Genomic DNA, 24,734 nt, shown 5'->3' with positions numbered 1-24,734 from the left:
ATGAGCCTAGTTTTCCCTGGGAAGCAAGAGGTACCCCAAGCAATGCTGCTGGACCGGAGCAAGAAGGCGACCCATCGCCCACACAGGATGGTGGCGATGTCCAAGAACCCACCATGGAGTCCTGCAGCAGGTCCTCCAGCCGCGTCAGGCTCGTGTTATGGTCACAAGAATACTTCCTTTTGATGGAGTCCTGCAGGTTACGCAGGTAGGTCTCTGACTCCCGGGCATCGCTGAAGAACTGCAAAGGCGAAGAGGGTCACAGAAATGTGCACAAGTCCGTCGAGCATTCAGCAGCACACTGCAGGTAAGGGACCACCCCAACAACTCAACCAGCAGCTCCCGACACTGTTCTGGCCTTAGGGCTGCAAGGGCAGTGAGCATCCCACATGGATGGCCAGAACTACATGGAATTTGATCTCTTTTGCCCTAGCGAGACATCCCCAGGGAGAAGGTAAGGAGAAAGAGATGATTCAGGAGAAAGCAGCCCCCATGAGCACCACAAATCCCTCCTTCCCTCTCCCCAAAAAGGAGCAGCAGCGTATGAAACTCATGCAGCGGGATACAGCGGATGGCGACCAGGGAAATTCGGGCTGCCCCTCCCAAGTACCTGGAAATAGGCAGCGTTCTCCTTCACGTGCTGTTCCACGCACAGGCAGAGCTGCTTAATCCACTGCCACTGAGTCTGCACAGCAGCGCTGTAGGCCTGAGAAACACACACACCAAACGGTGATGAATAATGAGCATTTACCAGCCAGAAGGGTCACAGGAAGGACACAGCTACAGCCAGCGGGTACATAAACAGGGAAGAACTGGCTGCAGCCAGGAGGGTTTGGGCACAGGCACGAAGAGCAGGAGATGGCAGACCCTGGACCAGTGATGCTGGGAGCTGCAGCAGGCACAGGTTTGCTTTCTCCCACCCCAGAGAGAAACACCAGGGAGAAACATGTCCCTGCAGCCCTTTGCCTCACCATCACTGTTTTTCTGCAAGCCTGGATAACCCCAAGGGAGCCGAGACCATTCTCTGCATCGCCTTGCTGCAGGAAAGGCTCATGCTCTGTACAAGTGTTTCTGTGTGTCTTAATTTGAGGTGGGGATTATTTGGGAATGGCCTCAAAGCTTCTCATTGCACTCCCCAGAGTAAAACAGTTCTATCACTGCACTGATGTTCTTCTGTCACCATAAAACACTATCAGCCCTGGCTGCCCATAAAGGCACTGTGGGGTGGGACAGCAAGTTTCCCAATCCCAGGAGAGAAGATTTGCTGCCAGCCGATCCTCAGGGCTCCTCCTGGTGCCTCCGCATGCCCGCTCACCTCTACGGTTTGCTTGGCTGGGTGGTTCTCCAGGGACAGCAGCTCAGCTGTGTCTTGGAGGGAGCGGAAGATGTCCTGCTTCTCTTCCAGTTCTGTCGTCAGCTCCTGCATGAAGAACACAAGCAAAGTCCAAATCTCGGCTATGGGGAACAGCCTCGCTCGGAGCATGTGTCCAACTAATACAACATGCAGTATGGGAGCGCTGCGCAAAATACCAGCAGATCTCAGAGAAACCAGTATGGCTTATGGGAAGCACCGCAGCCAGCTCCCACCAGGATGCCTCCTGTGCACCAAACACACAGGGCAGATGTAACACAGATACTGGAAACCTGCCCGGTCACCTCTTCAGTTCCAGACAGTGTGATTGTGGAAAGACAGCAATTTATTTATACTGCTTTAAAGAGGAATCAATTTTCCTCTTTAGCTCAGACTTTTTTTTTTTCCCCTGCTAGTTAAAGATGCTTTTAGTTCCAAACAGTGCCAAAAAGACATCTTTTGATGCTTTTTCAATTGAAATTCAGTTGAACACTTTTTTGCACTTTCTGCTCTAGGGAGAGCTCTTTCATCAGCTGCACTCATGAGCTACAAGCTCAGTGACTTGGGAAGGAGCATGAAACCTCCGAGGACTTCAGGTCTCTTGGTAGCTGAAGGTCCCACATCAGATCAAAAGCAGCAGCAGCGCAACCAAGACAGCACTCATCCCACGAGCCCTGCCCCGGGGTCACTCACCAAGAAGTAGTTTTTCTTGGCTGCAATGTTAGGGTTATTGTCACTCCAGTCGTAGGCCAATTCCTCCTCCTCCTTCTCGTTCAGCCAAATCAGCTCAGCAGTGGCCCGAGACACAAACCCATGCAAGCTCTGGAGGTGTCTTAGTCGGAAGCTCGAGGTTTCCTGGACACAAGGAAGCGTGATTCCTCTTCCCTGCTCTGAAGGCGACCGGTTTCTTCCCCCCTCCCCAGTGGTGCAGCAGGGATGCTTAGGAGCAGGGTGGCAGGGACGGACCCCGCGCTCCCCGGGCAGTGCTAGAAGCCCACTCACCATCAGCTTGCAGTACTGCGTCTCCAGCTTGCCAAGCGTCTCTGTGTAGCTAGCGCGGAAGTTCTGAGACATTTTACCCTGAAGGAGGAAAAATGCTCCTGTTACCCGACACAGCACAGCATCACTTCAAACTCCATCTCCAAATCTTTCTCCCCAGCTTTGTGTGAGCAAGAGGAGGGGCAGAGGATGCTCAGGGCAGCAGCCTCTTGCACCAGCCCAGCCTCAATTCAGAAGCTCCGTCCTTAACAAATGCCTCTGCCCCAGGCACCTTTACCCACAAGAGCCGATCCCGATGCCCTCGACTTCCCGCACACGTGCCATGCACTGTGTCACCCAGCCCGTGCCGCCGTACCTCGTACATCCTGGCCTCCTTTACACTGGAGCCCAGGTCCTCCACGCTGCTGTGGACGTGCCGCTGGGTGTCCAGCTGGGTTTCCACGCTTGGCAGGTCTGTCCCCCACTCTGCCCGCTCCAGTCTCATCTGAAACAGGCCAAGAGGTCCAAGTCAGCACTCCTCATCTGCAGGAGCATATCTCAAAAGGACACGAGGGCAAGTAAACCTCCCAGGTCACTCAAGATGGAACAAACACCATGCCAGTCCTGGTAGAAGGTCCTAAGCCAGCTCTCCAACACTGAATTATTTCTGGGACAGCCTACACAAGCTTCACACCCACATAAGACCAAAGGACTGACTGCATCAGTACAGATTTGCTTCCAGCTTTGAAAGGATCTTCTGATCCCACTGATCAGCAGGATCACAAGAGAGAAAACCCAACTCAAGACAAAAGTGTCGGTGCTCTCCAGAAACTTTGAACTATCAAAGCAATTATTCACAGATAACGGCAGGAAAAAGCCCAGGCCAGCGTCCTACCTTCCCACATCAGTGTGAGCGGAGGCAGGTAATTTGGCCCAGAGAGCCAGCACTCACCTGCATTTCCTCCACCCAGGCCAGCAGCTCGTACACAAACCGGAGGCTGCCTTCATCTTCGGAAGAGGAGATGGCCACCAGCTCTGTCCTGGTCATGGGCTTCCGAAACCAGGAGGCAGAGGAGGTGTGCAGCCCTTTCGTCAGGGACTCGCCCTTCAAGTGCATCGTGCTCAGCATGGAAGAGGGCACCAGCTCCAGGGTGGAGAAGTGGCCTTTTCTGTACAGGTTAGTGCATTCCAGCCTCAGCGTCACCAGCTCATCTTGCAGCCGCATGATCCTGGAGGAGCAAGCAAGGCACAGCTGAGAAGATGCAGGCACTCTCCCTCCTTCCCCACAACAGAGTAGAGGAGCCCCATGCATCAGCCCCTGACCACATTTCTCCATTCACAGACCATCTCGGACATGGCCCCTCTCACCTGAACACCAGCTCCTCCAGCTGGTAGTAATTCTCATCCCGAAGGATCTGCACATCCACCTGTAGCTGGCGGATGAGCCCTTCACACTCCTGCAGATACACGACCACATCGGATTCGTACTGCACCGGCTGGCCTGACTCCAGGTGAGCAGCATCCTGCACCGAGAGAGAGGAGGCTGAGGGCTGGGTCCCCTCAGCCCAGGCGCATAGAACACGATAGCAGCCCAGCATCAACTTTGAGACCAAAAAGACCTTTTGATCCACAGGCTTCACTTGAGCGGAAGAACACGAGTTCATCACTTACACCACACCCAGGACATCCCCTTCAGAAAAGCTCCTGCAGACGAACTGAAAGCTTCTAGTGATGGGCTCCCATCGTTAGTCCCATGGACAGTCCAGTCACTTAAACGCGCATCTCATTTCTTGCTTGGGTGTAACCATTTTTAGCTCCCAGCCCTTACATCTCTTTCTCCCAGAACAAGACACAAGTCTTCAGAAATCTACTCCCTACCCAGGTAGCGACAAGTCTGCAACTGAGTCGTTCTGCCAGTCTTTTAGACAAATAAAACAGATTTTTAGGGTTTTAAGCCTCGTTATACAACAAGCTTTCCCAGAACTGCAGTTCTCCTCTAAGCCAGCACCTCTGCAGATGTCCAGCCTCACTAGCTGCATCCCCCAAGGCAGGCTGCTGCACGGCCAGGCTGTTCCCCTGCCCCCCTGTCCCCAAGGTCCTCGTGCCATAGATCACCAGGTATCTACCACTGCCCCATAGCCGCTCTGAGATAGGCTCAATGTCAGAAAAGAAAGGAAAGCCGTCCAGGGGAACCCACCAACCCATGCAGAAGAGAGAGGAAGAGATGGACATAAAAGAAGAGGCAGGAAAACAAAATAATTAAAAAATTAGCAGGAGGAAAATATCACCCCCCACTCACCGCTTGCAGCGTGTTCTTTGCGAGAGTGAGTTTTTCTTCACAGCTCAGAGCACCATTCTGGATTTTGTTAGCGATTTGTAGCAGCAATTCCAGCCTGCGATGACAGAGGGAAAGAGAGTGAGAGAGAGGCTTTGGGATGTCCCTCCAGCCAGGGGAGCAGGGGACATTCCCACAGGGGACTCTGCCTGCCACGGGCAGAGCACCGACCTCTCCACCGCTGGCCGCAGGAGCTTCTCGCGCTCCAGCATCTCTATGATGAGCTTGCCCCACTCCTCCTCCACGTCATTGGGGTGGTAGCCCTGGGGCAACTTGATGCGTCCAAATTCAATCCATACCTGAGGAAAACATCAAGAGAACGGCATTCCTTACCTCCTCCTTGAGCTGGCTAGAGAGAGGTTACAGCAAGGAAAGTGGGGCTATAAGGCAACAGCTCTGCCTGTGCTCCTGCAGCGTGCTGCGTGCTACATCATTCACCCTGAGGGTTATTTCCACTTCTCTGTTCCAAAATAAACCTGAACTGAGCACACTTTAGTCTTGCTAAAAGCACAACACTCCCACCTACAAGCCTCCGGGTAGCCAGGATGATACTTACCTCTAACAGTTTGTAGAGCTCCTCTATCCTTCCTTTTTCCTGCTCTTTCGCTGGGATTTCAGTTTCTTTGAAGTGTATGTACTGGTTATAAAGTGCCTGGGATGAGAAAGGCTCATCAGAAACCACCCTGGGGAACGCCACCACCCAGCTCTCAGCACTGAGCACATGGGACACTGTGGAGGAACCTTGTCCAGGACCTACCTTTAGCTCTACAGGGTTCTGGGGGAAGGATTTATCTGACATGAGTATCGTGTGCTGCTTGATCCACGAGATGAGGGACTCCACGCGGCTCTGGTACTCCAGCCACCTCGAATCCACCTCCTGCAGGGCGAGAGCACCCTTGCAGAGCACTGCTGGCAGGCAGGTCTCCGCGGGGGAGAGGCAGAGCCTGGAGAACGCCACAGCCCTACAGTCACACCGGCGGTTCACAGGGCAGACACGCTAATAGGGAAGCTCCTTCCTCCCCCCCGAGTCTCTTCCACCCATCGGCCATCTGCTAGAGTGGACAGGGAACCTCCAAACCTTTCCCAGCTGCCTCCCAAATCTCTGTCCCAACCTCCCAACCCACAGCGATGCTTACAATAGCACTGATCCCTTCTCCTCCCTCGGGGACTTTGGGAAAGGCATCGTAGATTGAAGACACATAAGTTATCACGGATTTCTCATCCGGAGAGGGGACGTCCACATCTGGCAAGGGAGAAGCAGAAAGGCAATGAGGAACAGGAGCGGGCAGAGAGGTTGGCATCTCCCTGCACCAGCCGCTTCCCTCAGCCACCCACCTTCGGCATCTAGCAGCCGCGTGACCCCCAGCCGCTCGGCGATCTCGAAGGCCTGCTCCAGGTTCTCCCGGTTACTCTGGATCTGCACCCTCTCCATGTCCACCAGATCTGGCCTGCAAGACATACACCAAAGTCATGACATTGGCAAACAGCGCAAGGCACCCAGGGGCAGAGCATCCCGGATGGGCACCGCAGCCCCAGGTGGTTCCCGAGGGCTCGTCTGAGCTCCTGTCCCAGGCTGGTGGCTCTCTGAGGGGACCCGGGCTGCAGCACCTCCCCACCTCATCCCTTTTGGGAAGGGGATGTTCAGGCTGTCAAGCAAAACCTCTTACGCTCCTCTGGGACCTGCCCTTTCCAGCACCCGCTCTGTACGCAGCGTGCCGGGCTGGGACTGCAAGCCCTCCCTGGGAAGAGGTGCATGAAACAGCCCCAAAACGGGGTGGTTACACCTCTCCGGAGGATACGGGCAGAGCCTTTTGTCCGCAGCAGAGGAGAGGGAAAGCAGCAGGCGTGGGTGCTGCCAGCCCTGTGCTGGGAACAGACCACCACCGGCAAACCGCAGCACAAACGAACCGCAAACGAGCGCAGCGGAGCCAGGAAAATCCCAGCCTCTGTGGACCACGAGTCTGCTGCCCACTGCACACCAGATCTCCTGCCTGCTCCTGCCCGCAGCAGCCTTGCACGTCCTTCCCAGCTAAACCCTGCCCGCTCCTCCCGGCCACGAGCGAGCACAGAGCAGCGCAGGAAGGCAGTGCTATTTCCAGCTACCAGGAGATGCTTTCTCACAGGGCCTTTGCTATTCTCCTGCAGTCTCTCAAGGCCGTGCCAAGTCCCCTTGACCAAGCAGCCAGGGCAGAAGCCGGTCCTGCTGGCCCAAGCCCTGACTCGCTGCCTACACTCAGCAGATGGAAGGTGTGTGGGGCTGTGCTGTCTCTCAAGGAGCTGGGAGAGGTTTAATTGCTGCTCGGGAGAGCTCAGAGATCCTTGGATGAAAGCGCGGATGGAAGTGCTGCTATTCACAGAGAGCAGAAAGGGCAGCACTAACACATAAAACACTGCAGCACTCCCAGTTTAAAAGCTTTTCTTTTTTGCCTCTCCCCAACCTCATTCAAGATGTTTTTTCTTGCAACACGATCTATTTGTTGCTCTTTCCAAGCATCCACCCCCCAGCTACCTAGCAGAAGAGATGATTTCCAGGTAAAAGTGACATTGCTCCCTGCAAGCCTCACCTACATCTCCAAGCACTCTGGACCATCACCAACCGCAGCGGTGGGCATGGACCCCCAGGAGGTCCCCACAGCCCTTCCTCCCACCCAGACGATGCTCTCCGCCACACCTTCCTGCCTACCTGTATCTGTGGATGAGCGCGTTGAACATCTTCCCATCGCTCCAGCATGACGAGAAGTTGGTGCACTTCACCCCGATGTAACCCGCTGTCACCTTCTGTGTCCACAGAAGCAGCTTCTCCTTGGCCGACATATCCCCTGACTCCCCGCTGATGTAGATGTCGGAGATCTGTAAAGAAGCGGCACAGCCATGGGGTGATGCGGGAGGAGGAATGACCATCAGGCATGTCCAGTTTCTACGAACTTGCCCGAGACCTGGCAGCTGCCGGGAAGGGCAGGAGGAAAACTCCTGGTCACCGTGGGGGAGAGGGGACCCCACAGCCAACAGACATGGGAACAGACCACTGGACCTGCAGGACAGTACCGGGGTGCTGAGGGGTGGCACGGTTTGGGCAGACCGGAGATCCAGGCAGGCGAGGGAGGCACAGCCATTTGGCAACCCCATTTCACAGGGGCACGAGGCATTGCTTGGTCAACGCGGGCAGCCCAGCTCAGCCCTGCCCTGCCGGCACAGGACCCGCCACCACCAGACCCTGGCTTCCTACCACCACCAAGCTCACTGGAGCCTCTCCTCTGCCCAGGCTCTGCTCTCCGGAGCGGCTGCGGCCATACGTGCTCCGAGCACACCGGAGATCGGTTACACCGGCACCGTCCCCCCGAGCCAGGGCTCGGGGCACACCTCGCCGGGAACGCAATGCCCTGGCAGGTCTCTTCCCGCCCCAAAACATGCTGTGCCAACAGCAATACTTGTGCGCCCTCCTCTACAAACCCGCTCCACGGACTGCTCCTGCCCAGCACCCACCGCAAGGAGCCCCAGCACCCTCGGACACCCGGGGCTCACGCTGGAATGGTCAGCCCCATCCAGCAGCACCCGGGAGAGCCCAAGAGGGGACCGCTGACGCCATCCCTCGCAGGGGGCTGCCGGCATGGCAGGGGATGCTCCCCCTCGAGCATCACGCTGTAAAAAAATACTAACTTAAGAAGTGGGAAATAGCACTTGGAGGTGCTGTTTGAGAGGACGCATGGGGCAAAGGTCTCTCTCCGAGCTCCAGCCAGCAGAGCTGCTTGGAGCGGGGCCACCAGCTCCATCCCGGGAGAAAGAGAAGGATGGGGAAAAGGCTGTCGCATCCCCCCTCTGCCTTGCTGTGCCTGGAAAAGCAGGTACCAGGGGTGCCGTGACCCACTTCCCCAACAAAAGAGACCGACAGTCACAGACTCATCTTAGACAAGACGCACAGGACTGGCTGCGAATCCCAGACTTGCACGTGACAAAACGCACGTGTCTCCGCATGCCAGCATATTTCTGATTGGCACGGCTTCTTCCTCACCATCCCCCCCCAGCTCCCCAATTAGTACAATTACCTCCCCTTAATTAAGGGGCAGACAAAGGGGAGGATGCAAGCTGCTCGTATTTTCCAGGGTGCCTGTGGAAAGGCAACGCGGGCTGTTTGCTTGCTGGATTCCTCCTCCCGGCACTGCAGGGAGAAGGTGTGCCAGGACCCAGCCCTACCCACCGCCCCACCGAGCCCCCTCCATCCTGAAAACACCCAGTTGCTTTATCCCCCCCAAAAACACACCCGGTTGGGTGCTGGCATCGCACAGGTCCCAGATGCCAGAGATCCCTGTGCAGGCAGGAGGCAGGGACCTGCAGGATTAGCCGCCTCTCCCACCGGCAAGGAGGATGCTGGATGCTGCCGAGGCACAGCATGGCGAGCGACGGTGTAATTGGTATGCTGCAGCTCACCTCCCTCTCCCGAGCCTGATACGCTCATCACACACAAAACTGCTCTTTGTCAGCCGCTGCCACACCGCCGGCGCTGCCTTTAACTCCTCCAGCCCCGGGGCCCGGTTTCCTTAGGGATGCTGGGACCCGGTGGCAGAGCCAGGATGGATAGGGCGATGCACTGGGTGAGCAGCAGGATGGGACCCTCCACGCCTGCAGGGAAGGACTCACAAACCTCCACCCGCCCAGCACCCCCTTATTGATTACCTGGCAGCTCTTAATTAAGAGCAGAATGATACCTTCTGTGAACCCACCCACAGGCTGTGCCCCACCTGGGCTCTCCAGCACCGCTGCCCATCAGGGAGCTCCTTGCAGCACCCAGCTCAGATAAATCCTTTGTTTTTAATAATTCACCCCGAACTGGGGTTCTCCATCCGCTGGGCCTTTCCCCAAGGGCATGCTTGCAGGAGACCCTCCTAGAGATGCGCTTACGGAGGTGCAGGATGCGGCACCAGCTCCACCCTCCTTTCTTCACATGTCTGTGTCAGGACAAAGATTTAGGGAGGCACCAGCGAGAAGAGAGAGTGAAAACTCACAGGACCTGGGGGCCAGCCCCTTCCAAAGCCTTCCAACATCAGCCTCGCACATCAAGCAACCGGTGTCAGGACGCTGAAGGCCGGATGGTGGCTGCAACACCGGTCCCAACCCGGCAAAGGTATTGGGGGCCACAGCCCCTCTCCTGCCCTTCCAACCACACGCTTGTCCTGAGGCGTGCAGAGCTTGGCCAAACGCAAGAGCACCTTTAGCCCGCCCTGTCACCCCCAAAGAGCCACCTCCAAACAGCAACAACGGGCTCCAAAACACAGCATCATCCCCTCGGAGCCCCACTCGGAGCAGGTAGAGCTCCCGCACCTCCACGTTCACCCGCTGCCTGAGAGCTGAGCGCGGGCAGCAGGGAGGGGACACCCCAAAACTCACACCCGACCCAGCAGCCCCGAGGGCACGAGTGCCACCGGCGACAACAAGCGCGCTGCCAACGGCGAACGCAACGGCGGCGAACGCAACGGCACCGAGAGCCTGCGTGACCGCCGGCCGCACCCGCCGGCTCCGGTGGGAGCTGCTCTCCGGCTGCCTGTGCCAGGAGCGAGGGATGGGACGGGTTGGTCCCCCGGGGATGCTTTCCCGGTGGAGATGCTCAGAGGGGAAAAGGCTTCGGGAGCTTTCCACACCAGAGCCCTCCCACCCGTGCTCAGCACGAGGTTGCACCTCACCGAGATGACTGTCCCCAGAGGCCACCAGGATCTGGGGTCCACTGAACCAGGTCCCCCCCTGCCCCGCTCCGAAAAGGGGGCGAGAATACACGCAGACACTGACCATTCCTCCGGCTTTCCCTGAGCTCCCCCTCCAAGCCCGGCCCTCCGCAGCGAGCCTGCGGCCACCTTCAGAGGGAGATGCTGTGGTCCCACCGGCTCCAGCGCCCTTGGCCGGCTGGCGTGCCGGGTCGCTGCCGTACCCCGAGGAGCTCCGGGCCACCCCGCCGCTGCGCCCGCTGAAGGAGGACAGGCTGCGGGAGGCCGGCAGTCCATGCCCGTCTCCCTCCCCAGCCCGAAACAACGGCAACCCTGAGGTTCTCCCCACGCTGGGGTTTTCTAGCTGATCCACCATGGGGGATGGCGTAGACAGCTCCGAAACGGTGCCTGGCTCTGCTGCGGAGGAGCAGGTCCACGCGGCGCTGGAGCCGGCATCGTGGCTGCCTCCTTTCCCCCAGGCATCCAGGGCGCTGCCGGTCCCCGACTCCCGGCTCTTCGCTGGCTCCTCGCCAGACACCGTGCTCGCCGGGGACAGGAGTCCATCAACGCGGCCATCGATCCCCCCGCGCAGGGGCAGCAGCACGGCCCGGCGGCTGCCCGCACCGCTCCTCTGCAGCTCGACCAGCCGGCTCACCGCCTTCTCGCAGTCCTTCTCGGCCGGGTTCTCCAGCAAGCGGGCGATGACGGTGGTGCCTTCCTCCAGGGAAGCCCCCGCCGCACCCGGCCGTTGCGGCTCCAGCACCAGGCGAGCTTTCTGCACCTCTCCCTGAAACCGCTCCTTCACCTGCACGATGAGCCCGGGGTGTAGGGCTGCCGGGTTGGGGTCCCCGTCGTGGTGCCAGGTCCCGGTGGGCTCCTCTCCTCCCTCCTGCCGGGGGGCTGCCTTTGACTTTGTCGCCTCCTCATCCTCAGGCACCTCCGGGGCCGGGGGGTCCTCCTGCGGGGCTGCCTCCAGCATCGCTCTCCTCTTCCCCCTCCGCCTCCGTTTAAAGCGGACCCTTTTCTTGGGAGACAGGGGTGGCTTTCCCACAGCTTTTTCCTTCGGCTCTTTAACGCAGCCCAGAGAATTCCCCATCTCCTCCTCCTCCTCCTCAGTGCCGGCAGTAACGCAGCTAAGCGAGTCGCCGGCTCCCGAATAAATCCCGAGCCGGGCTTCATCGGATCAAACGCACGCCGTACACCGTGCCACGGACTGCCCCTTGCCGCCGCTCCCTCCCGCCAGCCCTGCCGCCGCCGCCGCCGCTCCAGACAGCCATCTTACAGCCTGGGCGCTGTGAGAAGACAAATTCAAAGCATCTCACTGCAGTTCAGAAATCACTTGACCTAAAAGCAGAGGGAGCAGGGATTGGCTGCGGCGTCCTTCTCTCCAAATATGAGGTAATTGGAGCACGGCCCTCGCCAACACAAACAGGGAGCAGGAATCAGGCAGCGGAGTGGGGAGGGGGGTGGGAGAGGGTGGGGAAGAGGGGGATAAAAAACACAAAACCCAGGGAAGGTTGGCAAAGGTAGCATAAAGGAAGGGGTGGGAGAGAAATGGGGGAAAAAAAAAAAGCAGGGAGGAGTCAGAGCGGCTCTGCATGCACGCCAACGGAGACGCTGCGCCGGCTCCCACAGGGGTGTTTCTCTCCAATTCAGGAGGTTTACTCCTTAATTTTTAATGCCGAGAGCCCCAAGAGACCCGCTTACGTGCCCACCCTCCTGCTAGGGTCACCCAGCTCGGGGCACGGCAGGGCAGCCCAAGGTACCCTGGGGACCCAGCATCGCTTCGGGGAGCCGCAGTTGTGGGGTCCCAACAGGCTACAGCAGCGCCGATGCTCCCCATCCCGGTTGGCCCCACGTTCTGCCTCCCTCCTGCCCCGAAGGCCACCAAGGGCAGGGGTTCGAGGAGCACGCAGTATCCCAACCCTGCTTGCCAGCTCAGAGAGACCAGAGCAGGGTAACACGCCCCGAAAGCAGGGGTGAGACAGAAAATGGGGAGCAGGGTGCATAAAGATGGGGGGACTGAGCTCAGCCCCAGCGAGCAGAGCTGGAAAGGGAGAAACACTCAACGAGGAGCAACCCAGGAGATGACTAAGGGACCCAGTGACCCCAAAAGCTCCCAGGGCACAGGGAGCAGCCCCCGTGGCTTCATCACTCCAGCTCCCTGCAGAGCTGGCAGTGCCTGGGCTCCGCACCGGCACCAGCCCACCCCAAACCTCTCCCTGGGGCTTTCCCAGCCGCCTGCCTCCAGGCAGCGGCACTGGGACGCAGGAGATTAAGAGGTTCACAATGGAGCTACAACCCCAGAAAAAATCCCGTTAGCGCAGGCAGGGAGAGGACATGCAGGCTCGTCGGCACCAGCCCAGCTCCCCTGGGGGCCCCTTGTCACCCACACTGTCCCCCCCCCAGCAGGATGGCAACGTCCCATCCCAGCTGGGCACGGAGGGGACCCAGGACCCCTTGATCTCCCCTCCTTGGTCTCCTGCAGCAGAGGATGCACCAGGGCAGGGCGACCCGGAGGACAGCGGGGACAGGATGCCACCAGCCAGGGCCTCACCGGAGATGACGGTGACTCATCAGCATCCAGACCCTGCTCGACCCCGGCTGCTTCCCAAGGCGAAAACACAAGGCAGAGCGTCTCGTCAGCAAGCAGCCTTCCACCCTATTTATCCCCACGGTCCTCCTCAAAAGCCTCTCCCCAGGGCGCTGCCCACTCATCCTCCAAAAATGAAAATCTTCCTTACGAGGTCTCAAAGCCAGCGCCAGTCTCATCTGGAAGATGCCAGCGGGGATACAGCAGGGAGCCGGGATATGGCAGGGAGCCGGGATATGGCAGGGAGCCGGGATACGGCAGCTCCCACGGGCTCGGTCCCACAGCAGAGACGGCCCCAGAGCTAATGCCACATCGCTAACGAGCTGCTGACAGTAGCACTGCTCAGCAAGCCCCACATGCCAACTGCACTGGTGGCATTAGGGACCACGCGTCGTCCCCCAGAGGGCATCAAAGCTACAATTGGATAATTTGAGGCTATTAAAGACCCGAGACCCTGTTTTGCAAGAACATCTATAGCACACGATTGCTGGAGACGGTCCTAAGCGTGTTCCCCAGCACGCCAGCTGGGTCAGAGAGATTCTCCCATCACTGTCCTGAACCACTGTCACGCAGCTGACATTTTCCATCCCAACAAAAGATCCCGTGGCTGCACCGACCACCCAAAGGGCTGGGAGCGCCTCAGGATAACAGCCCCATGTGGGTGGGAGCTCAGCCTGTCCCCCCTCGGCCCCCTCCGAATTTGTTCTTCTCCTCCAAAGACTTCAGCTGAGCAAACAGCTACCGCCAACAACACTGGTGCCAACCGGGAGGCCACCGCACACAACCCATCATTAATGATTTCATTATGTAAACGATGAGAAAAGGGTGTTGCTATTCTCCGACACCGGTCTCCATGACACTCCAACGCGTGTTGATCCTCTGGACCGATCCGCGTGCCAGCATCGCCACGAAACATGCGGAGAGACGGATGCCAGTGCCCCAAGGAGACAACGCGCTCCCGCCGTCCGCCCCGCATCCTTCAGCAAGGACCTACCTGGAAGTGGAGGATGATCGTCCATATGAGCCCCAGGGTGAGCTTGGGGTTGCCGTCTGTAATGTCATCGTTGCGAATGTTCACCAGTTTCACCTGAAAGAGAAGCGACGGGGTCAAAACTCCCCATCGGCCTCACCCACAGAGAGCAGGGGGACATGTCCCCGACCATGCTGTCCCCAGGGCCATCCCAAGCACTCCGGCAAGGAGCGGACACGCAACACCCAGCGTTTCCCAAAGAGGCAGTGAGGCCACCCCGTGCCCCAGCTCAGGAAGGCGGGGAAGGAAGGATTTTTGACATCTCTAGCACTCTCCATCTAGAAGAGCTTTCCCAGCACTTAATGGCTTTATTTCAGCTCACACGGAGAAGCGCCTCGTCCCCGAAGCCCCGAGCACTAGTGCATAATTTAATAGCTACAGACCACAGAGCATGGTTAAAAAAGGATGGCCGAGCTTTATTAACTCCCTCCTGGGTTCAAAACCAAGCTGCTCATCAATCAGCCCTAACAAAGGCAAAAACGCCAGCATTGTCCTCGCTGAGGGTCCTTCCCCAGCACCCACCGAAAGCCCCTGTCCTGGCAGACTCTGGCCCCACGCAGTCCCAGAGCTGCTCCCTCCCAGCTGCTTTGCTCTAAGGATGGTTTAAATGCATGTGCAGTCCCCGAAACGTGTGGAGATGCCTGCAGCACCAGCCTCGGTGCTTCCAGCGGATCCAAACCGGAGCGGTGCTGCCCGGCCGCTGCTCCTGCTCTCCTTGCAGCTGCCTTCCCAGGAGCTGCCACGGGTTTTGGGCTCTTCTCCCCCAGCGGGGTCCCCATGGGAGACTCCCCGCTCCCCAACACTCAACGGGACCCCACAATCAGTCTCTAGTAGGAGCGTCTGGGGTAAGACATCCCAGCAAAGCCGCTGCCACCAGGCCATTACACTTCAAAGGAAAAAGCTGTTTCATCCAAGTAGAGAAACAAGCTCCCAAGAGCCCCTGGCAAAATGTCTCTATCAAGGGGCTGGGGAGGAGGAGGAGGGAGGGGCTGGAAGCAGCTCACCCTCCCTCGAGTGGCACGTGCTTAAATTTATTCAGTGCCCTCAGGCCAACAGAGAGAGAGAAAAGTCTCTGCTTCAGCATGAACTGGTACAATTTATCATCATCTCGGCATATCTAGGGAGCATCACAGTGGGGAGACCTGACCCAACAGGCGGAACAGGACACCCGGCCCCAGGGCTGCGGGGGTTTTGGAGCCAACAAGTCTTGGGATGCATCCCACTGTTCCGGGCGGGATCTGCCCAGGGGTGCGGAGGATGCCTGGTCTCTGCCAGCTGCACAGGCACTGCCGGGCCAGCACCTCTCAAAAGCCCGGCGGAGGGAACCTGCCCTCTGAAAGCCGAAGGGCGACGCTGCCCAGGGGCGGCACGGGAGGACGATATGCCCGTGCTACCATCCGGAGGGGTGATGCTGCACAAAGAGGCATCCGGCTGTGCCAGCGCCGAGGCCGTGGCTGCGTGGGGCTGGGCAGAATCCAGCTGCCACATCTCCCCCTAAAGCTGGTAGGAAGGTACAGATGTGCCACAGCTATCCATCCCCACTGCGGGGATCTGCCGCCGGGGAGCCCCTGGCTGAGGCTTTTGGGGTGCAGAAGTGACCGTCTGTGACATTTGCAAACCCCTTCCTAGAACTGGAGCGTGGTCCCGCATTTTGATACTAGTTTTTGCGCCGCATGGGTGGTTCTGAAAGCGCATAACACCTACAGGGGAAAGTCCCCTGACAGCCATCCTTACCAGCACAGGCTGACACTGCTTCTCGACACCCTTCCCGAGCCCCGGCCAGGAGAAAGAACCGCAAATCACCCAGCTCTTCTTCCGGATGAGCCTAAATTAGCCCTTACCTGTCGCTGCTTCAGGAAATCCAGGGCTATCTGCACGTTCTGCAGCCGGTGGAAACGCATCCGCCCCTTCTCACGCGGCTGCAAGAGAGAGACGACATGCTTCGGGTCAGGCTCGTGGGGCCGGGACGGCAGCACCCCGCATGCACAGCCTCCCCCCGCATGCCCCCGAGAGCCGCCTGTGGCAGCCCCCCGCACTCAGCGTGCTGGTATGAGCCCCCGTGCACTCCACACGCCCTGCTCTATCTTCTTGCTCTGGAGACAAAGAAAGTCATTGCTATGCAAGATCCTGCTGAAAGAGGGCAAAAAGGCCACGGTGGGGCACAGAGGTGGGAAGACCCTGAGAACTCGACCTCCTCTGAGACCCCAAGGGTCTGCGTCCAGGCTCAGGACCAGCTCAGCCTCCGAGATCCCAGGCAGGGACCGGCCGCGGGTCCCCGCTGATGGCAGAGGAACCCTGACCTCAGCATCAGCCCCTGCAGACCCGGCTCGGCTCCTCCCGCATGTGGGCAGGGGCCGCTGCTCCAGGTATCATCTCTGAACCCTTGGGGAGGGAAGAAATGAGATGCCCTGGGCTGTGCTCATCGCCGCTGCTGCAGGCAAGGGATTTTCCGAGGTACCCGGCGGCTGAGCTGTGGCCAGGAGAAGGATGCGGGACACTGGGTCTGCTTTGAATCAGCAGGCGTGGGAGGATCGATGCCCAAATCCTGATCTCAGCCTCAATAGGAGGTGTCACAAGGATGCTCTTGAACTGCCAGGACACCCCAAGTCCTCTGGGTCACCTTCCTTCCCCAGCCTGAAGGGGAAGAGCTGTCCCTGCAAGGGGAACATCTCCAGGGCTGCAGGGGACCGGAGCCCGGTGGGAAGATGCTACAGCCTCAGCTCCTTCTGCACTGCTCCAGGTGGGAGGTGACACTGCGCACAAGAGCAAGGGGACTGGAAAACACACCTTCTCTTACACCTGAACAAGGTTTTGGGGTCTGGCCCCTTCAGGGTAACCCTCAGCTGCGGCCAGGCTGTGCTCACTCCCATCTCCGCTCACATGCACGGGATTGCTGCTCATGTCCCGGACCCCAGGATGGCACCAGCCCCCCGAGAAGGTGCCTGTGCCCGGAGCTTGTCCATGCAGTGCGAGGTGAGCAGCCGTCACAGCGGCCCCCTGAGGGCTGAGCGAATGGGGACCCGGCCGGGAGCAGCGTGCAGGACCCCGTCCCTGTCCCCTCCCGCCCCGTGGGGGGGACACATGCTGTCACACCAGGTGGGTGGCGTGCCCTGACTGCAGGCCGACACTGCAATGCGCGCGCAGATAATCCAGTTAACATGAACACAGCCCGGGAACGAGGATGCCCCCCGCACTCAGCGAGGATGATGGCATCGAGTGCCTCTCGGCTCTTACAGCTTCCCCTCCGCAGACCCTCGCTCGGGGTGACCACCCTGGGCGAGTTGGGTGGGTTTTATCAAAAACCCCCAGCTGAAACCAAAGAGAGGGGAAGGTCGGAGCCCCCAGCGATGCTGGGCTGCACTGGACTATCTGACGGCACTCCAGTGTCCGCCAGGGATACGCTGCAGCCGGGGCAGACTCAACCTACTTCTTCATCATCATCATCTTCCTCCTCACGCTCTTCACTGCTTGCACGGCACCAGGCCGGCGCTCTCACCAGGCGAAGGCTCCTCTGAGCTGGCGGCTCTATTTGCTAACGAGGACGGGAGGGACAGCGGCAATGGGAGGGTGACACAACAGGGAGACAGAATGGAAACCAAAATGCAACACCCAGGTAAAAGGGAAAACAAAAAAGCAGGGATGAAGGCAGCTGGATCTCTGGCACACCCTGGGCTCGAGCACAGAAATTTCCCCTTCGGCTTTGAGAGCCAAAGCAAAGAGAAGGAAGCTGTCTGGATCACAAGTAGCTCGATCCAATTTTTCAGCCCCCACAAAAACTGATTTGGCATCTCTGGAGGGTAACAGAGGGAGTTAGGAGATCTTTGCCCAGATCCTATTTTAGGGGAAAACTAAAATAATTCCTGCTGTGCTACCCTGTTGCAGCAATCGGGATCTTCCCAGAGCTGAGTGAATGTGTCAGTCTGAGAAGGAGGAGGAGGAGGAGGAAGGACGGGACTCTACGATGCTCAAGATGCAGGAAAAGGTTTGCACGCCACCGACTGCTAGATATCCAGCTCATGCAGGAGCTGAGCACAGGGCAGGAGTGTCAAATCTGAGCTAAACTGCTGGGCACGCTGTCACAGAAACAGTTTTAGTCTAAGCCACTATTATCCGTTATATTAAATATGGAGCCAAATGTAGAAGATGAAGGTGTGTAAGCCTTCACAAAAAGAGGGCTCCACTCAGGGCACTATAAGCCAGCGGCTTTAATCGCATGTTTTGGTGGTATCCAAGAGACCAGCCTGGGCAACACGGGTTTGAGTGAAAATAAATAAAATAATACTACTAACAACAACAAATGATAATAGTAATAATAATAAAAGAAACAACGACAGACATCTGAAAACAAAAATGTGGCATAAGAAATGACGGCTGATGGCTGGGTGCGGCGGGGAGCGGGGGGGAGGACGGAGGGGGGGGCTCAGTGGGAGGAGCAAAAGCATCGCGACCCAGCCCTGGGGACTTACCAGCTTCACTCCCGACAGCACCTCCAGGAGGGAGATGAGGTTGTGGCCATCTCGCAAGTCTTCGTAGAGGTCATTGATGTGCTTGCGCACCTGCAGAGAGCCGGGGAGGAGAAGCCATCAGATTCGCTTGCCCCCCCTGCGCTCTCCCGCTGGTTGCAAGAGCGCAGCAGGAAGGCAGTGGCATCTGCAAGCAGACATCTCCCTCCAAGCCGCGTCCATTTAAAATGGTTATTCCAGAATCATCGCTAAGGAAAGCAGCTTCCCATTTCCCAAATGACCTGGCAGAAGCCGCTGCCAATTTTACGCACAAAATCAAACTGTTAAACCATCCGTACTTGAGGCAATCCTGTACAATTGCATGCAGACCTCCGCAGAAAGGGTAGCTCAGTCCTGAAGCGGTGGTTTAATTGCTTACGCTACCTTCCAGCATCTCCCAAAACACGGCACCTAGCTTGCATTTGAGAGCAAATGACATTTCTACAGGGCAAGAGCTGGCTGACTGCATGCAGCCTCTGGACCCGCTCTTCCCCAGACACCCAGACCTTGTCCTGAGGTTTCACTCAACTGGGAATCCCCAGATGTTTTCCCCACAGCAGCCTCAAGCAGGTAGTCTCAAGATTTTTCTTTTTTCCCCTCCTTTGTAAGATCTAGAAAGTAGCCAAAAGCTTGACACAGAAGTTTGCAAAGCTGGCAGGAAAACACAGCTGTAACGCCTAATGCCCAAATGACTTTTTTTTCTTTTTTTTTTTTTGCAAATGGAGAATGAGTTAAAAAACACCTGACATTAATCAAGCAAAGCAGGAGGCAACTTGTGGGGTGATGTTAATCCTGCTTAGCTACCTACAGCTGCAAGCATCTCCCTTTGCACACTTTGGGGCTCCTCTCCACAGAGGAGCATCCTTTGAAAGACAAAAAAGCCCCTTTGCCCTGGCAAGGGGGGTGTGAGGGGGGAGCAGCCTCACGCCAGGATCCCCTCCTTCGTCAGCGGGAGGATGCCCACGCCTCGTGTTAAAGCAAGGACCCGGTGCTCAGGAGGCAAACAGAATAAAAAGGGCTGCGTGGTGATGTTACAGTGCCCTCCAAAGGCACCGGCACATTTCCACTGCAACTGTCTCTGCTCTGAGTACAGACACATATGAACACTCAAATCCAATGCAAAAACTCCAAGACAAAAAAAAAAAAAAAAAAAAAAAAATTAAAAAGGCATTCATCTGCCAGCCCTGAGCCAGAACAGACAGACAGGCAGTCATTTAACTGGCTTTATAATAAAATACGTGACTCTTACCTTCATCAAGTGTTTATTGACCCATTTAGTGAAGGTTTTCTTTTGGACTCTGTCCCGTTCATCTGTCAAAAGAAGACAAAGGCAGCTCTTGGTCAGTGTTTCTCATGCAGAAACTCAAATGACTTTGAAATGAGGGGAAGAGACAGAGGAATCGCTGCCGGTGCCAGGATCGCCGGACGGCTCCTGTGCCCACGCAGGGGAACAGAGGCTGCTTATTTAGGGGTTTAGTGTGGGACGGAGCCATTCACGCGGCTCCGAGGTCTCGCTCGGGCAGAGAGGTAGGAGCATCCGCACAGCTACAACAAAACATACTGCTTTTTGCGGGGGGAGAACAGTGTTATTCGAATAAAAGCAGCGTGGATGATTGGGATGGGGATAGCTGCAGCTGGCAGTGGCAACTGAACCCTAAAAACGTGTGTGTCCCCCAGACAGGACCCCCATGCCTCCTCATCCTCCCTGGAGGCAATGCAGGGAGGGAGGTGGGGTTTGCCTAAACCCCCCAGCTTTACGAGGGTGTCCCCCTTCCCTGCCCGCTCCCGGAAGGCTTTAACGCATTATATAAACCCCACAGATGTCCCGTACCAGGCCTCTGCCGGGCACTAGCAGCGTGTGCAATTAGCAGCTTATTCTGTCGCTGTATTTTTGGTTCATTGGATTGTCAGGATTTAATGTTTATTTCCGTCCCGCAGCTCAGCCGCGGGCGCCCTGGCCAGGCGCTGGGAGCTCCGAATGCCAGTGGGATAGGGTGATGATGTGGGTCCCATCCCCAGTGGGTCCCAGTTCCCGGGGAGCAGCAGGGGTGGCCACCAGCCCCACAGGGTGACGGGACTGGAGGTTTGTGGTGATTCCAAGCAGCAACGTGGGATGGGGGAGCTGGCGGCAGGCTTTGTCCTGCCTGTTCTCGGCGCAAAAAAATAATATCATGTGAAAAACAAAGGCAAGCAAGGCGAAAGGAGAGGGCGTGAGATGCGGCCACACCGCTGGAGGGTCCCACGAGGGGCAGGAGGGTCCTGCTCAGCCCCCATCTCCCCACGCCTGAACAGCGAGGAAGGCTCAGGGCAACCTCGGCAGCCAGCCCTGCGCCAGACGGGATCGCCTGGTTTTAGCAACATCATCTCGGAGGAAAGAGAGTGCCTCGGTATCAACTCACGGCACGCGGTCCCAGGCTCCCGAGAGCTGCCCCGTCCAGCTCAGAGGATCCCTGGGATAGAGTGGGAAGGACGAGCCCCGCTACCCCAAGCCATCCCCCTTTGACATCGTGGTCCACCAGGCAGAAGCACCCCTTGCTTTGGTTTTAAGCCAAAAATCAAGAAAAGGGAGAAAACCAGCATGTTTCAGCCTGGGCTCCCCAGCCACGCTGCGTGTCCTGCCCGAATGGCCCCACGTCCCCCCCTTCTTGGGGTGGGGGATCACTGGGGAGGGTCCCTGCACTGGCCGGGCAGCTCTAGCCCCGGGGGCCCTCGGGACCCCCCCCCCCCCATCTCAATCCACACAGATTTGAAAGCACGATCTAACATCCATCCTCCGGCATCCCCCACCCGAAAGCACTGCGGTAAAACACGCGGCGCACCGCCGGCACGTCACCTCCCCTGCGTCCTGCTCCGTCCCCCAGCCGAGGCAACGTAAACCAGGTGCCAAAAACCATCCGCCGGTTGAACTACGGCCACCCTCGCTCCCCACCCCGCCAGACTCCAGCCTCGGCACGTCTTCCCGAGACAACGCGGCCGAGTCACGGAGCTGCCGCCTGGCACTGCCGGCCGCCGCCTGCAATAGGAAGCCGCGTCACCCCCATGTGCTTTTAGGGACCTTTCCCGCACCCAACTCCCCCGAAGCCGTGATGCCGGATCCCTTCCCAACCCCGCCGTTAATTTGGGGCGGATAAAGCCCGGAGCCGTCCCCTGGCTGCAACGCAGCACCGGCGGCACGGCGGGGGCTGCCCGTAGGCTGGGAAGGAGAAGGCAGCGGGTACTAACCGATGCAACACATCCGGCACACCAGGCAGGCGCTCAGCCGCCTCTTCTCCCCGGAGAGATGCCGCTTTTCCATTGCCCGAGCCCTGGATGGGGGAGCGCTGGGTCCCAGCAAAGCAGCGGCTGCCTCCCGGCTCCTGGGGAAGGGTCTTCTGGCGATATCACCCGCTCGCCGACCTTGGCCCCAATGGGTGCCGGTGGGTGACTTCTCGGCCGCGGCTCCTCCCACCGCAAACACTTCCTATACCCGCTGCCCCCGGCACGGGCACCAACCGTTCCTCCTCCGGGACATCACCGCAAACCCCGCCGCGACGCCAACGGCTGCTTCGCCCGCCTTTCCCTCGCTCCTCACGCTCCTCCGGGTGCTCCCAGTCCAGGGTGCCGCCGGCGCGGCAGCTCTGCGCCAGCAAAATCCTCGCCGTCCCGCGGTCCCGATGGCCGGCAAAGCTGCTCGGAAAGCTGCCGGTGAAGAAGGGGAGAGCTGCTCCCTTCTGCAAGCGAGCACGAGTCGGTGCAGAGCGCGGCGGGGAGCGCGGTGCAGCTCCTGGCGGCAGCGAGCCGGCGGGCTGGGGGTGCGGACGGAGGTTCACCCCGCAGAGCTGGGCACTGCCCCGCTGGCAGGCTCTTGGCTTGTTTTTCCTCGTCTTGTTTTCCAGTTAATTGCACTGGGGACGGGAGGGACAATGCTGGGCTGTTCTCCCTGCTCCCGCCTGCTCGCCCGCAGCTTCTTCCCAAATCATTTCCCAGGTCCGAAGTGCCGGAGCCAGGACCCTGCTGCAACCCCGCTCGGCACGCGGGGAGATAACGGGGGCCTCCTTATCACCACCTCTCTTCCTTTTCTTCTAAATATAATCCCTCTGCAGACCTTCTGCCGGCAGGAGCCCTGCTGCTCCGGCCAGGAGGGCGAGAGGAGCTGGGCTTCTGCCGGGGAAAGGTGGGAACACGTTCCCGAGCATCGGCAGGGAGCACACGGGGACGGGGGCACGTCACCGAGTCCCACACGGAAAGTCTGCAGCAAGGCACCGGATCCGGGGAGGGTGCCCGCAGGCCAGCGGCTCCTTGGCATGCTCTCCCTCTTCCCATCTCCTGCAGAAATAGGGGGTTTTCCTCCTTTTTTTTGGCCCCATCTCACCACGTTTGGGTGGCTCCTGGGCTCTAACCAGATTACACCTCCCCACCCCGCACCCGCGCTATCATCTGAGCTAATAATAATGCCCCGTTACTGCTTACTAACAATATTAAGGCATTGCAAGCTTATCTCTCCCTGGCTAATCTTTTCCAGAGTCACCCTGATAAGCAACTTGTTGCAACCCCCCCATGCTTGTCCTCTCCCCTGTCTAGCAGGGGGGCAGTGGCCCCAGCCACCGAGAACCAGGGACAGCAAACAGGGATGACCCGGGGAAGCAGGCAGGCAGGGCACGGCCAGAGGGAAGGTTACAGCGGCTAAAGGAAATCTGCACCGCTCCGAAGACAAACCAGCGGCAGGCGAGGGCAGGAGAGGCCGACTGCGGAGCCTCGGGTCCTCTCGCACACAGGACACGGAACAAAGGCTGGTGGCGGTGATGCAGGGAACATCGTCGGAGAACGGAGACCCTGCTGCCAGCAGCACCAGTGAAAAAACAGACTCCTTAACTGAACAATGCCTGCGCGCCACACAACCATTCGACACCAGCGCTGCCGATGCTATTGGAGCCGCACGGATGCTTCCAGCTGCGAAGCGCTTTCATGTTGCTGCTTTCCCAAGACAGGTCAGGCTCGCAGAGATGAAAACCTGGATGAGCCAGGCGAGAACCCAGCCTGAGCCCAGCTGAGCCACAGCCATGCCATCCCTGTCTCCATCCCTGAGCCCAGTCCCGGGGCGCAGGGACCACTGCGGGACAGCCCAGGAATGCTCCAAGACCTGCCCCAGCTGCTCCCCAGTGCAAGCAAGGAGCAGGGCTCAGCTGCCCGCATCTCAGGCCCAAACCTCTGCAGGACCACGCATGCTCTTTAATTCCCTCCCCACCTCCTCTCCCACCATGGCACATCAGAGCGCAGCCCACCGCATTCCCAGAAACAGGGATCCCAAAGGCACCAGGGCACCGTGCGCTCTCCGCTCCGGCAGCACGAATCCTCCGCAGAGCGGCCAGAAGCAGCAGGGACCAAGGAGCAGAAACGGTTGCACAAGGGGAAGGTGGGTTTTGAGGTTCTCCCACTGCTGTCAGTCCCCCAGGTGAACCCAGCTAGCGAGAGGGAACGGCAAAAACCATCCTGCCCCACAGCTGGTTTCCAGCACCCCAAAACCTGGGGCATCAGCTGAGCGTGGGAAGAAAAACTCCCACTCCCCATCTCGCCGGACCCTGGGGCCCCCCCAGGCACTGGCCATCATCACGGGGAGGGCTCCCACAGGCGCCGGGTGCCAGACACCCTCCCACCACCACCACAACACCCCGCACAGACATTTTCCCCCCCTCCGTTTGCCTGCAGCAGCCTCTGTCCTGGCAGCCTGCCTGTCCCCAGCAGCTCCCAACACGCCCAGCTGGGAGCTGCCGCTCCCCCCCCCAGGATCTCTCTCTCCTCCATCATTGCTGGCCTTGCTCGCTGTCAGACTCCATCATCGTTCACCTTCTCCTGCCTCCGGCTGCTGCTGCGAGAGCCCAGTCCCAGTCCCACCAGCGCCCGGGACTGGGACTGGGCTCTCCCATGCTCCCCCAGGATGGCCCTTTGCCATCCTTGGGAGGGAGCCTGGGGGGTTCAGTGTCCCCCACCAGCTCCTTCAGCCTCCTGTAATAAAGGCTGGAATCGGCTCCCAAGCTTTCTGCTCCTGCTCATTAATTCCTGGTAAAGCCAAAGGAATACGGGAGGTGTCGGACAGGGTCCTGCGCTGGACAAGCTCGCAGAGATCTTGGGGATATCTCCGAGCCCACGCTCAGCGCGAAAGTAGTTCTGTGCATTAAACAGCAAGAGCCAGCCTTGGGGTGAAGGAGGGTTTTGTTACGTATAAATGCTTAGAAACAAATTTTTAAAGCATTGAAACCCATCGTTTTCACTTTGTAC

The 24,734-nt window shown here is 58.5% G+C and overlaps 1 protein-coding gene across 3 annotated transcripts in view; it reads right to left on the bottom strand.

The window, feature by feature from the left end:
• MACF1 (microtubule-actin crosslinking factor 1) overlaps nucleotides 1-21,779 on the bottom strand; it is a 112,304-nt gene extending 90,525 nt beyond the window's left edge. For all 3 annotated transcript variants that reach the window (XM_010576056.1, XM_010576057.1, XM_010576059.1), the window contains exons 1-20: nucleotides 21,702-21,779; nucleotides 19,729-19,790; nucleotides 18,444-18,533; nucleotides 15,819-15,896; nucleotides 13,942-14,034; nucleotides 7,345-7,511; nucleotides 5,997-6,109; nucleotides 5,798-5,904; nucleotides 5,419-5,538; nucleotides 5,218-5,313; nucleotides 4,833-4,960; nucleotides 4,626-4,719; nucleotides 3,695-3,849; nucleotides 3,279-3,555; nucleotides 2,703-2,831; nucleotides 2,351-2,428; nucleotides 2,042-2,203; nucleotides 1,313-1,417; nucleotides 608-703; nucleotides 113-238 (exon numbers count right to left, since the gene is read on the bottom strand). In XM_010576056.1, the coding sequence (XP_010574358.1) occupies nucleotides 113-238; nucleotides 608-703; nucleotides 1,313-1,417; nucleotides 2,042-2,203; nucleotides 2,351-2,428; nucleotides 2,703-2,831; nucleotides 3,279-3,555; nucleotides 3,695-3,849; nucleotides 4,626-4,719; nucleotides 4,833-4,960; nucleotides 5,218-5,313; nucleotides 5,419-5,538; nucleotides 5,798-5,904; nucleotides 5,997-6,109; nucleotides 7,345-7,511; nucleotides 13,942-14,034; nucleotides 15,819-15,896; nucleotides 18,444-18,533; nucleotides 19,729-19,790; nucleotides 21,702-21,774 (2,349 nt within the window). In that variant the 5' untranslated portion in view covers nucleotides 21,775-21,779. The remainder of the gene's footprint in view (nucleotides 1-112; nucleotides 239-607; nucleotides 704-1,312; nucleotides 1,418-2,041; nucleotides 2,204-2,350; nucleotides 2,429-2,702; nucleotides 2,832-3,278; nucleotides 3,556-3,694; nucleotides 3,850-4,625; nucleotides 4,720-4,832; nucleotides 4,961-5,217; nucleotides 5,314-5,418; nucleotides 5,539-5,797; nucleotides 5,905-5,996; nucleotides 6,110-7,344; nucleotides 7,512-13,941; nucleotides 14,035-15,818; nucleotides 15,897-18,443; nucleotides 18,534-19,728; nucleotides 19,791-21,701) is intronic.
• Nucleotides 21,780-24,734: the final 2,955 nt, after the last annotated feature.

Source organism: Haliaeetus leucocephalus, unplaced genomic scaffold (genome assembly GCF_000737465.1).
Source record: "Haliaeetus leucocephalus isolate CR32 unplaced genomic scaffold, Haliaeetus_leucocephalus-4.0 Scaffold517, whole genome shotgun sequence".
Lineage (NCBI taxonomy): Eukaryota > Metazoa > Chordata > Aves > Accipitriformes > Accipitridae > Haliaeetus > Haliaeetus leucocephalus.
This window is presented reverse-complemented; position numbering and strand designations above follow the sequence as displayed.